Below are 16889 nucleotides of genomic sequence, written 5' to 3'. Positions count from 1 at the left end.
CCCAACCCCAGGGATATCCCGTATAGGGATTGGGGGTTCTTTCCCACTCCTGCCTGAATGGCGCAAAAAGAGCAAACTGTCCCCTGTGCACAGTGAGCGGTTTCATTTACTTTTCCTTACCTCAGTACTGCATATCACGTGATCTTTGGAAGGATAATTAGGGAAGTGAAAGTATTTACTGGCTGCTTCTACAGTGAAAATATCTTTGCAGCTGAATGCAACCATCCTCATCATGTTTTAGCTGGCTGAGCCAAGCACCCTCAGGTGGAACTGGTTGTGATTGATGGTTCACAACATTAACCTTTAACAAGGTCTTCTTTCTTTTTTACTTGCAGAATGTCAGCTAGGGCTGCAGCAGAAACAAAGCAGCTGTAGCTTGTAAGATTTGTTGTGATCAGCCTTAGGTTTTTAAGAGCAAAGTAAAGCTGCAGACACCTGCACTCGTGTAACACAGCCAGTAACATTGCTGTCACATGCAGAACTTCATAGATGAGACACTCTTTCTCTTTTGTTTGTCATAAAAGAATCTCTTCTGAGCTTTGAAAGTAAAGAAAAACAATGAGACAAAGATGTAACAGGTCACCAGAGACATGTAGTATTACCTATCTGAATATTCATCAAATTACAAACAAAGGTAAGAGAGAATGGAGCAGCATCGAAAATGGAATGCATTCATTGCAAGGGCATAGACAAGCTTTGCCGACAACCTCAGTCCTAGCACTACCTGTGTTTTTACTGATTTTTCTTTTCTGAGGATGGGCCAAGTCTGCTCCCATTGACGTCAGTGGGAAAACTACCATTGACTTCAGCAGAAAAATGATTGGACAGTTAGAATTCAAACACACAGGTCTGTGTTTTGTGACCTGTGCCACTGAGAACCTGAGAGATTTCCATGAAGATATTTAAATACATTGTTAAAAATGCAAGACTATGGTTATGCTGGTTAGAAAGCAAGGATTGCTCAGTGGATAGCGTGCTGACTTGTGAGACCTGTGTTCAAGTCCCTGTTGAGCCACAGGCTTCCTGTGTGACCTTGGGCAAGTCAATCTCTGTGTATTTCCGTTCCCCAACTGTAAAATGGGGATAATAAAACCGTCCTACCTCACACGAGGACGAGACTAAATACATTAAAGATTGAGAGTTGCTCAGGTGCTAGGACGCTGGGGGGCCATTACATTTACCTAAGATATCTGGCCCTGGGAGTGGAGCCAGTGGCTTACCTGCTGGAGGCCATCTCAACTCAATGTTGAACATAGCTGAAAATTTTTACTGGTGGGACTACTAGCATTAAAGCATGTTTCCACTGTGCTTTCTGAGAGTATGTGATCTGCTGTATAATTAGGGAACTCATCCACCAGGTAAGGACTCATGATGCCTTCTGAGCAAGCCTGTCACTCACCCTCTAGAAGCAGATATGTGATGTTGGCCTTGTTGATCAGTCCAGGGTTTGATGGCCAACTGTGGGGTAATTCTCTCTCTCTCTCTCTCTCTCTCTCTCTCTCTCTCTCCCTCTCTCTCTCTCTCTCTCTCCCCCTCTCTCTTTTTTGTAATTGAATGAATGACTTCTCAAAAACATATTTTTCCCACTCTAGGAGATGACCCATTCCTGGCCTCCACCTCTTACTGCTATTCACACCCCCGGCAAGGCTGAGCAGACCAAGTTTTCCATCCCAAGCAAGGTGCAGGTAGGTTATTAATTATTATTCATTCGGATATGAGTGATCTTCACTAGATACTTTGGCCCATATCCTCAAAGATATTTAGACTCCTAACTTCCATTGAAATCAATGTTAGGAACCTAAATAAGCCCATTTGAGGATCTGGAACTTTCCTTTTGTGATTTGGTTTCATTTTCAAAATTCTCTTGAGATGAAAATTTTCTTAATATGGTATTGATAGGGTTGCTTGTTCAGAACTTCAGAAGTTACAGTAAAGGATAAAAGAACGGTGAATCTTATCTATGTTTTCAGACGAGTCTATTACAAATAGTATTTACAATGTGTTTATTTTTTCTCCCGTTGTTTGTATAACACACTGGCAAAGAGTATCTTTGTCCCCACTAGTGGCTGAAACCAACAAAGTAGTATATGGGTCTGTTCCTGCTCTACAGTTAAAAGGGCTGACACTTTAGCTCCAGGAATAGAGGTTCATGCTTTTAGATCCCCAAGTCCCAGATTCAGTCCCTGCAGGTGACTCAACATGGGCATTGCTGCAAGTCGTGACTTATACTGAGACTTGAACTGCTGTGGACCTCTGCCATCTGCAGTCATACTTTCCAGGGGAACTGGAAATGTTACCCCATAGTGTGGGGTTTTGGTCTTCTCTCCATGGGCTGGACAATGTGAAGAGTTTCTGAGGCTGCTACTGCTTTGAAGACAACAGAAAGCTGGTTCTTTCATTCATGCAGTAGAGGCTTTTGTAATCATGCACTATTTCAGAAATTTAAAATCAGTTTTCCCCTCACCAGTTTTGTCCAGTTGTCACTATTTGCCAGAGATTTTCCCACTCCAAACCCTGCCTCCATGTGTTGGCTGAAGGTAATGTGAAATCAGTGTGGCTATTGCTCTTAAACAAAACAAAGCAAACTCCTACAATGCCGTATTCCAGCAAAACATCCTCGTTCTGCTCCACTACTGACAATGGCAATGCACTTAAGTGCTGCTGCATTAAACATCACAGGCCAGATTCATATGTGGGTGCAACTCCTAACTAAGCTGAATACTGCACTCATTTATATTACTGTAAATCTGGTTAAACTCCACAGAATCCATTTAGGTCAATGTGGATTCATACCTATATGAGTAAGCATGGAGTCTGACACACTGGAAGCTGTATCTTCTTAAATTAGAGCAGGACTAAATTCAGTGCTAACTTTTTTTTTCTGGGGCCTACAAAAATAGGACCATGTACTGCACTCCTTCACTAACTTCAATGAGTTTTGCACAAAGTAAATCTTGTGCTCTCCGTCCCAATTAAAAAAATCTGTGTGGTCATGATAAATTTTATGAAATATAAATTAGGCTTTTAAAAAATCACACTTTAGGAAAGAGGGAAGAACATGGATGTTTCTTGGTTAGTTAACTTTCCTGTGAAAAATACAGCATAAGATTGCCTACTCAGAACATCCCACTAAATCAGTTAGAGAAAGCCAAATGGATAGGTTTTAGAGATAAAACACATAAAGAACATGTAGTCATATAAACCTAAAGCAGACCTTATTATATAGGTCCTCATTTTACATAAAAAAATTGTCTCCCCATTTGTAAAATAATGCAAGAGAAAAGGCAGAACTTATCACAACAATTTATTTATCCCTCTGACACTCAAATTTAAAGTGCTATGTTTACTCTTGAAGGCATGATTTACCTCACAAGGGACTGACTAACAGTGCAGCAGAATATTAGGAACTAATAATGCCCTGAGAGAAAGTGTAGCGAGGGCTTTAATGACTTTAACATCCTACAGATCTAAGACTTAACAAAGTAGTGCCTGTCTCTCAGACTAGATTGTAAATAATGGCTTAATTTAAAATCATCACAATCTCCGAGGGCCTACTTGGGATGAAGGCTGATTTGGCATCAGGTTCTACCTCATTGTTGATTGTAAAGCCAAGGGAAAGAATGTGAAATTAAGAATGTCATTATACATTACTGTGAGTCAGTGAGAGGCACATTGTGTGCAAAAAGTGCTCTGTGCATGCCACACTGTGGGCCAGATCCTGAGCTGATGTAAAATTAGTGCAACTTCATTGATTTCACTGGAGCTTCACTGGTTTACACCAGCTGAAGAACCGACTCTTGTGTCTTTGTCACGTGTACATAAAAGAGCACTCCAAACCATCTTGAATTTCAGATTTAGGTAATGACATTTTAAGCAAGTGGGTCAAAAAAGAAGAGTAAAGCTGCTGAACTTAATGCATTTTTATTTTAAAACTCAAGACCAAGTTCAGCCTATGGAAATACTTCCCATTATCTAAAATGGGAATCACATGTACATATCTGTGGGTAAGACTTTAAAGGGCCAGATCCTCAGCTGGTATAAACTGATGTGTGGATTCCACACTGGAACTAAGTCAGTGTACACCAGCTGAGGATCTGGCCATTTGGCCCTAAAATCGGCTAGGTACTGAGCGGTGCAAGTACACTTCAGTAGCATTCTTATGTACAGATAATACAGGTTTTTAAATTTTTAGTGTTGTTCTCTTCTGTGTATTTTCCTTCTCTGTTTATGTTATGCTTGTGCCATAGTCTAGCAAGGAAAGATGTATCTTCCTTCTTCTTCCTTTCACTGAACTAATCCTGACATTTTTGTATTTTTCATTGTAGGATTCCCAGCACCCGACTTCAGGATACAATGTACAAAGTAGGTCTTTATTGTCCTTAATCCAAACAGTCAGAGTTGGTTGATTGGTTGTTGTTTTTTTTTGTTTGTTTGTTTTTTGCCTACTTAACATCATTAAAACAAGGGATGAAAAATTAATTTCTATGGTGCTAAAGCAGATCAGTTCCATTTTTGATTACATATTACGCATTGTGGCATGTTGTGAAACCAAGTATAATTAGGTGGGTTGAGAGCTTAGGGCAACAGTAATCTTTTGACATTTGGAAATATGCTTCCTTCGTTTACAGAGTGGAGTGATCCAGCAGGGAAAGCTGCCACCAAGTCAGTGCCACAAAAGTCGTAAGTATTGTTACTTCCAGCTTTATATTTTGTTTTAAGTTTATTTTAAGGAATGAGCTTAGTTCTCCAAAGGTAACTGAACCCAGCTTACGTACAATCTTGTCCTCGCATTCTGGTGTTCTCAACAATGCTTACAAATTTGCCATAAACCAGTTTTATGTCTTCTGCTCTTATTGTTGTTTCTTGTTCTTAAGCATTAACTAACAGAGATATGTATAAAAGATGAGTTTATTAAGCAAAATTAATGCCAGTTTTATTTGTACAGCTCGCCAAAATTAAACCACTTTTAATTTGTCATCAGGTACTAAGCTTCTTACAACAGAAAATTCAACCTGATGAATAGCTAATGCAAAAATTTTAGCATTTATTTATTGAAAGAGAGTAAAATACATTATACAATAGGCTTATGCAAGCTGGCATTGAAAAAAGAGGTCTTGAATTTTGTACACATTGAGACAGTTGACAGTCACACACTTAAAGAAAATCACAGTTGATCTAAAAATATGGAGGACCTGATTATTCACTGAGTTACATCCTTTTCCATTATGTTGTGCTGGTGTAAAACTGGAGTAAGGCAGCAGTGAATTGAGCCCACAATATTTTGCACCTTAACCAATGGTCTCAAAGTGCTTTACAACTGTGAATTAATTAGCAACTTTGTAAAATAGGTCACTATTATAGTTACCATTTTACATATGAGGAAAGTGAGGTTTGGATCTGGCCTAAATTCAGAGCTGCACCACTTTAACTACTGGAGTGTTTTTTAAATTGATTTGGTTAAACCTAGATACACCAATCTGTACTGGTTTAACTAAAATGTGTTTAAACCCCTGTGTGGACACTTAGATGGATTTAGAAGTGGCTTATAGCAATTTAGTTTAATTCAGTCAGGATGCAATTTAAACTAAATCTGTATAAACCAGGTTAAATCAATTTAACGTGTCTACACCGCATTTTTGAATTTGTTTAGTTAAATTGATTTTAAACCAGTTTTAGTTAAATCAATACAACTTTGTGCACAGACGAGGTCTCAGTGAGGTCAGATAACTTGCCCAAGTCATATGGCAAGTCAATCACAGAGTTGGGACTAGAATCCAAGCATTCCATTCCATTGTTTTAACCTCTGGACTCCTTGACTCATGAAATAAAGTCATGCAACTTTTCTCATATGAGTAAAGTTACTTGAATGAGTAAGGATTTGCAAAATGAATCTCTAACACCTACCCTCTAAATTCAATTTATTTAATTCTTCTGATTGGATGCAAAAATTGAAAGTCAGTATTTCAATTTTAATGAGAATTATAAAATCTGGCTAATGATAAAAATAAATTAGTGTGCATAAGCGATATTTATTTTTCCAACAATATCATCAGATTAGTCCTTCCCTTATTCTATTGTTGTTTATGGAAATGATTTCAGATTTTAAAAAATATCTCACCCACTGGACCCTTTGATCCTGAAAACAGAAAGGATAAATTCATATGCCAGAATCTCTAAATGATGCAGTGCTTACATCAAGAACCTTCTCTAGTAAAACATAAAAAATATTATTACATCTTAAAATGATTGTTCTCCTAAAGCAAGTGTATTTGGATTCCACTATGAAAAATATTTTGGTGCGTATACTATAAAATACAATATTTCAATAGTTTGTATCCAACAGAAATAGACTTGTCAATCATGGTTTATAGTTATAAGCTGAATTTCAAAAGAACAGTGCTTCATAGCTCAGTGGTATATAGTGTATTTAATGGGACCAAAGCTCTTTATAGGAAGCCTGATATAAAACTCGAAGACACTGAGTACATTTTATGAACCAATTGCTCTCTATCCCGCTGCTTGATCTAAATTTCCAGCACTATCAATCAGATTTCTGCTGGAATGAACTGCCTTCTTATGGTAGGTGATGGATTTTACACATGACAGATCAGAGCTGCAATAAAGTTACTTTTATTTTTAGCTTCCAAATGAAGATCAGCTATCCCATTACTATCATTTTTTTCCCTTTTACTACAAAGAAATTGTTAAGGCAGTTTCCAAGAATTTCCATAGGTCTTTGGAAGGGTTGTATTGGTTAGGAGGCAATCCACTGGATGACTTAAAGTATGGTAGGCAAGATTCTGCCCTTAGATCTGCATGTACAGCTTCCACTAACTTCAGCTGGAGTTGGTTGCACATGCCTGAGGACAGAATGAAAGCAAAGCAGATTGTGGGTGAAACCAGTGATGATATTATCACATAATCATAGCTAGATGGCAGATTTATTGATCCTGCTATCATTATCCATTTTCACAGCAAGATATTTATGATTCTGTGGTTTCATAATTCCTGAGATATGGATGGGATTCTGGGATCTACTGGTAAAATTATGGTTCCTGCATACAGCAGCACCAGTGCTCTATGCTACAGAGCACACACCCCAATCTTAGATCTTCTCCTATTGGTATTCTTGTCCCCAACCACCACCTCCACTTATCTCATGTATAGTCCTGCTAATTGGATCTGTTTTTCACTCTTTCATCTTGAGCTTCTGCACAGGTGTGTTCCTCTGTTGCTATCCATTGCGGGAGGTATCTCTGAGCTGGACGTGTGTGAGATGATGTCACAGTTGTCCTTCATCTCTTTTATGATTACATGCAAATCTTATGAAACCTGAGAGTACCCATCCCATTAACATCACTTCTGTTGACAATCGTATTGACCCCGTCAGTTTTATCAGAAATCTGCTTGTGATCTTTGATCAGGAGTTGGAGGAAAGGTGCTCACATTCATCATATTACCCAACTATCCACCTGCCAGCTTAGGAATTAGGTGCTATTTATAGGCAGTTGCCAAGATTCTGGAATGTGGTTTGTCATGTTGAGACTTGATTACATGCTGCTTAACTCTGCTCCAATAGACAATGCTCTGTACATGTCAGGTGTTGGAGGCTGGCTTCCTTGCAGGGGCAGAGTAAAGGGTTTTTTGTATGGTGTATGCTTTATGGTAGAAAGGTGTGCACCAGTAGGTAGAAGAACAGAGAGTATTTACTGTCAGGTGGCTTAACTTTCCATTTCCTTGACTGTATGGGTTTGTGTTGGGAATATTAGTATGGTAACCTAAATTGTTTCACAGCGAAGTATTTTTGTGTATTAATTTTTTGCTTTTTTAATGTTTAAAATATATGATGTCACACTCAAACACAGGGGGCCATGAGAAACCCCAGAGCTGTGCAGGCCATCAGATTGAGTGTGGTGAGTTGTGTCAAAGATGGGGCCCACAAATGCCAAAGGGCCTGATCTTGCAAACACATATAAGTAACTTGACTCACGAGTAGTCCCACCGAAGTGGTATTTTTATTTCTAGCCATACAGTTTTAATATGAAATTTATACATAGATATATCAAAAAGCTATTGTAGCTGAAACCAGTAATGACGATACCTAGCTCTTATGTAGTGCTTTTCTTCAGTAGATCTCAAAGCACTTCACAATCTTTAATGTATTTTTTCTTCTCCTGTGAGGTAGGGTGGTGTTACTGTCTCCATTTTACAGATAGCCTCTCTGTGTCTCAGTTTCCTAAGTGACTTGCCCAAAGTCACAGAGGAAGTCTGATGGAGCAGATAATTGGACCCCGATTTCCCAAGTCTTAGGCTAGCGCCCTAACCATTGGACTACCCTTCCTCTCCAAAGGATGGTCAACGATTGTGAAAAAGCTTGGCTTCTCATCATCTCCTGCTTTTTTTGACCAGTCCTCTATAACACTGCATAGATTACATATAGTACAATAAATTTATAACCAGTCTACTCCTATTAGTTTTTTATGAAGCATAGTCAGGAGCAACAGATAAGGCGCAACCAATTGCAAGGAGAAGAATCATCTGTCAACATCCATGAATTCAAGGGTACGTAGTCAGCTCTTGACTGAGGTTTGTGTTAGATGATTACTATTGAGAGTATGTCATCCTCAAACATCCATTCTTTTGTTCTGTTTAGTTGTTAGCACTTGGCCTGTGTCCAGTTGGAAAGCACCCAGAACCTTTTTAATCAAGCACATCCTGTGTTCTAAGTCATGCTGCAGAGTACTCTTGGGTAGTTTCCATAAAAGCCCAGCTAAAAAGAAGAATGTCATCATAATGGTATTCTTTCGTTGTCATAAAATGACTTCCTATACTTATTGTATTAACACAGTATTAAAAGGTCCTACTCATGGATTCAGTGAACTACCGGAAACCATTAAGAACTTGGAACAGAAAAATTTAATGGGTCCGACAAAAACAACAACTTGTTTTATCTTTATGGGATTTTTGTAGTCTACAACCTGTGCAGTAACTAGAGAAAAGCTAAGTTCAGAGTGCGCAAAAACATGCAAAACAAATTGGTGAACAATTTCACATGGCATTTTGGCAAACATTTCCTTGCAATTTTTGCTTTCTAGTCCTATTCAATGTGGTAAAAAATTACAGTGGAAATAAAAAGAATTTCTTTAAAAAGCTGAAAATGAGTCAGTGACCATTATTTAACTTGTTTAAAGCCAGAGAAAATCCCACTGATAAAACTGGGATTCACCACAGATGAGATTCTGACCCCCTTGAAGTAATGGCAGTTTTGCCACTGACTTCAATAGGGCCAGAATTTCCCACATGGCTTTAAACAAGATGCAGTAAATAACAGTAGCTTCCTAATCCCAAAGATTATGATAATACTTGATAGAAATGTACTGCTTGATGTTTAGCTGGTTCATAAGTGTCTAATGGCTTGTTGGAAGTTCTCCATCATGTCAGGGACAGTCACCTGGGAGCACAGAAAACAAAATTTGGCAGCATGCTCAAGCTATGAATTAAAGGTAATTCATGGTTTGAAGTGAACCAGCATGAGGTCCTTATGAAGAGTCATTAGACATCAAGAGGATTTTGATGCACCAAGGACTATATATTGGATAATGCGACAAGTAGAAATATTGGTATTCTGAACATTCAAATCAAGAAGCACTGATGCATCCTTAAACTTGAAAATAATCATTATTAAAAACTGGGGTTCATTTAGGGGTGGTATATGATTTTCAGTTTAATTGCACACACTAAAGACTTGCAAAGTTTTATGTCCAACTACAATAAGAAAAATGTGGTGGTATTATTTATGTATCAACGTACCCAACGTTATATCTGAGCTTCAGTCATACTCCAGTTAGGGTATGATAGTTTTAAAATCTTACATTTCTGAAATTCTAGCGTTTGTAACCAAGGGTATTTCTACATTGCAGTGAAAAACTCACAGCTGACTTGGGCTCATGGGGCTCAGGCTGCGGGACAGTAAAATTACGGTGTAGGCATTCAGGCTCAGGCTGGAGCCCAAATTCTAGGACCCTGTGAGTGGGGAAGATCCCAGAGCCAGGCTCCAGCTCGAGCCTGAATGTTTAAACTGCAATTTGACAGCACCACAGCTCGAGCCACAGACCAGCTGTGGGTATTCCGTTGTGGTGTAGACATACCCTAAAGCTCTTGATCTAGATCAGTGTTTCCCAAACCGGGGACACCGCTTGTTCAGGGAAAGGCCCTGGTGGGACGGGACGGTTTGTTTACCTACTGCGTCTGCAGGTCTGGTCGATCATGGTTTCCACTTGCTGCAGTTCGCTGCTCCAGGCCAATGGGGACTGCGGGAAGCAGCGTGGGCCGAGGGATGTGCTGGCCGCCACTTCCAGAAGCCCCCACTGGCCTGGAGCAGCGAACTGTGACCAGTGGGAGCTGCGATCGGCCGGACCTGTGGACATGGCAGGTAAACAAACTAGCCCAGCCTACTACAGGCTTTCCCTACACAAGCGGTGTCCCAAGTTTGGGAAACACTGATCTAGAGTATGAGAGTGTCAAATGATCCCATATTGTTGATAGCCCATTTCATTTTACAGTGTATGTTCAGTTTCACTTTATAAGTGAGGGATGCATTAGTCATTAGACTAACTACTGACTGTTTGCTAACCTAAGGAAGTTCCAAAGATATTCCCTCTAGGTAAGCTGGCAAAGTCACAAATTCAAGGGGCTTACACAACCCCATACAAATTATCATAATGAAACAACAGTGACATGCAGTTGGAACGCTATTATTTCTAGAGAGCTCCAGTGCAGAATATTAACAGGCCGAGTAGAAAGCAAGAACAAAAAAAGCCTCTTTTGATTAGCTGTCATTCATATTTACTGTCTCATTTTGTTAATTAGGAGTTTGCTTTGCACCCTTTTGCTAGAGTGAGTTCTTGAATGTTACCTTCCATGATCCAGGGCAAAGATAATGATCAGTCAACATTGTATCTTTATTCCTTACTGCCTGGGTTCTCCTTTTGAGCAAAGTCCTAAGTAATTGGGACTCAAACAATGTTTATGTAGCTGTAGAAAATATTTCTTATGGCCCATTGCAGAAAGAAGCAAACGTGCAAAACATTTCAGCGTCTATTAAATATAGTAGAACTCAGTGTCAGAATTAAAAATACTGCATCCTGAAAGATAAGACCATTATTCAAAATAATTTCTAAATTAGACTTTTAATTTGTTTTCATTATTCAAATGGCTCTTAGGCAATTTAACCTCCCTGTCAAAATAAAATATCTGCTACTGCACTCTTTTCAATGATCTCCTCTTGACATATTTATACTTCAGTTTAAAAGATCGTGTGAACAAGGGAAATTAATTTGCTTGTAATTCACTGATCAATGTTAAATTGTTTTTGTTGAATATCACAGACACATGTAGTGACTGCCGTAAGAGTGCTTGTAACAAACTGACCAACTGCCTTCTTGCTAGCCAATGTTTGAAATTTTAATAAGCCCCAAAGATTACAATTTAAAAATAGCCTCTGATTCTGTATTAATCACCATTTATTCATTGTTACTTTGTAGTAGTATCTGCAATACCACTATTATAGTAATTCTCTATATTGAAAGTAAGGCATACCACTGCTTGGTAAACAGATAAATGCTGATTGTTTAATGGCAACCACTCTGTATGTTAGCAGTAAAATGATAAGGGTACATATGATGCCAAGAGGCTTGTATTTCCTTATGCTCTCTGTATCGATGCCCATTTTGGTGTTTACGGCTCTTTAGACCTGCAACAAGTTCCCCTGGGTTTAAGGAGTTCTGCCAACAGCCAATGATCCAGCAGAATGTGTTGCACCTTTATAGCTCAAGGTCAGTCTCAAGCTGATGCTCTGTTTTATATGTCCATGGGATGGATTCCCTTCAAAAGTCAGCCTAGCTTCAAACCTATATTTTGGAAAACATATATACTGTGTAAATCGGAAAATATATGTCATGTTCAGGACAGATGCAGCAGCTGCAACCAGAACCTCTCTTCCACAACTTCTGCTCCAAACTGCATCCCATTTCTTTCTCCTTGGATTTCCATCCACTACCTGCCAACTGACCTCTCTGTTTCTGCTCCCCACAATTTGGATCTCTATGCATCTCCTTCTCACTCCATGTCTCTCTCCCTACACTCACGGTGCATAGCCCAACCACGTCTCGTTCCTCTGTACTTCAGGCACTTTCTCGTGTATTACACCTTACTAATCCTTTAAGCTTAAATGACTCCAACTTCCTCCACTTTCTTACAGCAGCAGTCAGCCACCCGCTGTGTAGTATCTGAGGTGAATGAATTGTCACCCAGATTTACTGCCTCCAGGAAGTACCATATGAAATGAGCCAGAAGCCTGAAAGAAGAATGGATTTTGCTAGGAAATTTTGCATTCATAACTTTGGAATGCGTTATTTTTGTCCTAAATATCCAAAAGTGAAGCTAAGAGCCACTAGTCCTAACTTCGCAATTTAAGTCTCTGTATCCTACTTCTGAATCTCTGTGACACAGCCGTTAGAATCCTCCATGTTTTCCTCAGCCCTACACCCTGCAACTTGAGGAACTCATATTGCTGTAATTATCCTTTGGGCTGAGGACTCAGCAGGACTCCAGAACCCACCAATGTTGCAGCCTGACTGACTAGAGGACTTATCTGTAAAATGAAACAAAGTTCTCCTATCATCTCATGGGCTGAGGAGCACAGTCTCTGCAGTACGCACAGCCCTGGAGGAAAGAGACTGGAAGTATGCCTTGACTATAAATAGGTTCTCTCAGACTGTTTACAAATTTCCCCACTAGCAGGTCAGGTTAGTTAACACTCTCCCAAATTCCAGGAGGACGACGTTTTGTCCCCTTGAATGTCAGAGAAAATACAATTAAAGATTATGCTAATACTACCCCATGACTTCCTGAAAATAAGATATAAGTCGATCTTCCTAAGAAACATCCAGATAAATCATAAAAGGATTCTTAGAAGCTGGCAAATATGAAGCCATGTCCTCATTTCAATGCTAGCTTCCCCTCACCCTACAAATATGTATACAAAATATGAACATAGTTTAGACTAGCAAAAAATGGTCACTTATTGAAAATATTGCCAAATGGCCTGTAGATCATTTATAGATAAAAGAGTCTTATTTAGTCTAAAAAAGAATTGCTGAACAAAAGATCTTGACAGGTCTTGAAAGAAAGATATTGACCAGTTTACCGTATGTATCTTCTTATATTGACAAAAGAGAGGCTGAAATGCAACTCGCAAGCTCGCCTGGGTTTGTATGACATAGTATCTCCAGGAATGAAGGTCTGACTTTTCACAACTATCTACTTTTTGTAGGCTATATAGATCCCATTTCTTCCTTATGTGCAAGTGAACTCTGTTTTAAAGTGGTATCTTTGCCTCTCAAAGGACAGTAAGGAATGCAAATGAGCATTCAGCACATTTGATTTAGCATGGATTTATATAGTTCCAGACAAATTTGAAAGCTTATACAAATCATATATTTTCAGGTTTGGCTGTATTCCAGAATGGAATTTTTTGTTAGGTGAAACCTTCATCTCAGCTCCTTTTTGTAGCTCTTTAGTCTGAGATTGAAGAGGAACTGAAACTGGTGACCTGTCTTGGCCTTTAGTACTGGATTAAAATTCCAAGTTGCTACCATGGCAACTGTACCTTGAAAATTAGATCCTGACAGAAGCACTAAGAAACTTAAAACTGCAACTGCTGCACTGAACTCTGAAGAAAGGTTGCTTACAATTGTCGGTGACAGGCTCTTAATTGAAATAATCTGCCTTTCCCTTTGCTAAAAAAAAGAAAAAAGAAATGAAATGAAAGAACAAAAAGATTATATCTCAATAGATATTTTTAAGTGAAAAAATCTGCTGTGATTCAAACTAAAGTGTACAGCATGAAATTCAAATCAATTTCAGCCCAATTTATAGGATTCAAGAGGGACTACGATATTAGAGGTGGCAGCATACTAAGCTACATGATAAGGACAACCTCACACATGCACTTGTAAAGGTCTAAATCACAGAACCCAGCTGGCACCAGAGGCCAGGCAGTGGCCAGCATTAAATCACAGGTTAGCTTTTTACTTTTTTTCCTTCTTTTAACCCTGCAGTGGAAATCAAAAGAGACATCACAGATGTTGGGTCCAATTCCCAGTATCCATGCAATTATCCATCCCGCAACTGCAACGGGATACACGTAAGCCAGATAGCACTATTGCAGATCAAGTGTGATAGAAATTACTCATTTTCCAATCTAATCAATGCAACAGTCAGCCAGAGATAATGGTATAACTCCTTCACCACTAAAGGAGGTTAAGGTGGTTTTTTCCCCATAAGGAAAAAGAACAGGGTTGCAACATGAAAGGAAAAGGCACTCTGAGCTGCATAAAGGACCTTCTGGCCTTCTCATCTCCACTTCACCCAGGTAAAAAACCTGTGTCATCTATTAGTAATGATTTCAAAGGAAATGTCAAATTCAAAGCGAATCTGCAGCCAAAATAACACAAATACATTTGCCTTATTCTAGGGTATGACTAAAAGTGTTTCTAAATGTAGAGAGGACGGGGTTGCGGGAAAGGCAGATGGAAATAGGTATACAACTTGCATTGTCAGACATAGCAATTACAAATCCAATCTCATGCATGTCATATAGAAAGTTAATCTTAGGATCTTCATGCAAGCATGGTAAAAGAATTCATACTTACAGTTAAGTCATTTTATACTGTACATCAATGAAATTATAAAATAGGGAGATCAAGTTTAAATGTTTTGATTCTTTATAAGGCACCATGAATACCTGTGGAATTCTACAAACATTTAACATTGTTAATAATAATAATATAATAGATCTCTCCCCACCTTTATGTATAGGCCAAGCCATTAGCGCTACCTATTATTAAAGTATCCAACACTTCCCATTATAAGGCCCTGTTTTCAGTTACTAATAACTTTGCCAAATTTTAATCATGTGAGCTACAATTTTCCAGTGCCAAGTATCTGCCTCAAGTTGAATTGCTAACACTACTATTATTTTTTTGATTTATTAGGACTGTTGATTAATCGCAGCTAACTCATGCAATTAATTCAAAAAAATTAATCGCAATTAAAAAATTAATCATGATTAATCACAGTTTTAATCGCACTGTTAAACAATAGAATACTAGTTGGAATTTATTAAATATTTTGGGATGTTTTTCTACATTTTCATATATATTAATTTGAATTACAACACAGAATACAAAGTGCTCCAACCCAGCTTTTCTTGCATTTTTAGCAGTCTAAACTGTGTCTGAAGGAATATGGGGTGCAATGGGCAGAAGGGTGTGTGTCCACTAAAGCATGCTCCCGTCCAGAGCCTGGAACGGAACCCAAGATTCCTGAATCTCACCTCTCCTCTGTTGTCAGCAAATTTCTGAAGTCCACTGGCAGAGTGTCCCATCGTCCGTTAGTTCTGATTCACGTAGAGGATGACCATCTCCCACAGCTATCCTACTCCATTAGCCCAAGTGGCAGATGTTGGAGTGGTGACTCTGAAGAGTCCAACACTGCTAATGACCCACGTGGCCGTCAATGTGCCATGTGATGGAATTTGTTTTTTCAGGTTGCTTTTTAATAACTTAGGAAATTATATTTGATAACTACAATAAAAGATATTTTTAAATTTACAAAGTCCGGCACTCAAAAGTTTGGAGACGCCACCAATTAGGTTGCCTGTGCAATCTTAATTTGTCCCCCTTGTTCGTATGCGGTATGAGACAGTCTTTAATTACATAATCACTTGCTATTTTTTCCATGTGACCCCTTGGCTCTGTGCTGAGGATGAGCTTGCTGAGGGGATGAATCAAAGCAGGATAGTGAGGGAAGCTGGGAGGTGTGTAGTGAGTGAGGCAGAGGACTTCAGAAGAAAAAGGAAGGTCTCATGGTTAAGGAAGTTGAATGTTGTCCTTGAGAACTAGATTCTATCTCTGCCTCTGCCACAGAGCTCCTGTGTGATGATGGGCAAATCACTCAAACCATGTTTTTCAGAGGTGGTTACTAATTGTGTGTTAGTGGGAGCTGTGCCTTGAAAAAATAAATGCTATATGATGCTAAATTCTCTGAAAAAATCAGGTCTTAGTCACCTCAACATGGGTGCCCAAATTTAGTGGATACTTTTGACGTTAATCTCTCTGTGCCTCAGTTCCGATCTGTAAAATGGGGATGGAACGCCCTCAAATCACAGGGGTACTATGAAGATAAAATCATTAATATTTGTGAAGCTCTCAGAGGGTATAGTGAAGAGAACCACAGAAATGCCTACGAAGAACTTAACAATTATGTCCTCAGGGCAGGGTTAAATAGTATGCAATAAATAAGAGCCTGGGACCACACACTGAACAAGGAAAAGAAATGAAAACATTGAACAGCTGCTCATTAAATGAGCATCATCCTTCCTGTGCACTGAATGAAGCAGGGGTCCTGGGAAGCATCCTATATAACCATGAATTTAAAGACTGTATGATAATCCATATGCACAAGGGGGTTGAATTAAGATTGCACAGGCATTTCCTAACTTTTGAGTTTCTGACTTTGCAGCCTTTATATTAAAGGTATTCATTGCACTGTATGCATGGCCCCTCAGAATCTCACCTCTCACGGGGCAAAAGAATAGCACCTGTGAATGAGGCGCAAGTTGCCTCCACCACTAGTGGAAAGGCGGAAAGGAGCTATTGTTGGCCTTTCCTGTGCCCTGTGTAGACAGGAGTAGTAGGTGTGTGGGCCCACCTCAGTGGAAAGGAGCAACCCTAGGTGACTGCTGGAAGGCAGAGGAGCCTCTGAATCTATTAGCCATCTTCTCTTCTTTCCACAGCCATAGGAGGTGCTTGGTGCAACTTTCACAG

The 16889-nt window shown here is 39.2% G+C and overlaps 1 protein-coding gene across 2 annotated transcripts in view; it reads left to right on the top strand.

Moving 5' to 3' along the window:
• Positions 1-16889, top strand: part of AFF2 (ALF transcription elongation factor 2) — a 401898-nt gene that overhangs the window by 247259 nt on the left and 137750 nt on the right. For both annotated transcript variants that reach the window (XM_032779822.2, XM_032779821.2), the window contains exons 5-7: positions 1593-1685; positions 4326-4362; positions 4629-4680. In XM_032779822.2, coding sequence (XP_032635713.1) covers positions 1593-1685; positions 4326-4362; positions 4629-4680 — 182 coding nt within the window. The remainder of the gene's footprint in view (positions 1-1592; positions 1686-4325; positions 4363-4628; positions 4681-16889) is intronic.

The sequence above is a fragment of the Chelonoidis abingdonii genome, chromosome 8 (genome assembly GCF_003597395.2).
Source record: "Chelonoidis abingdonii isolate Lonesome George chromosome 8, CheloAbing_2.0, whole genome shotgun sequence".
Taxonomy (NCBI): domain Eukaryota; kingdom Metazoa; phylum Chordata; order Testudines; family Testudinidae; genus Chelonoidis; species Chelonoidis abingdonii.
This window is presented reverse-complemented; position numbering and strand designations above follow the sequence as displayed.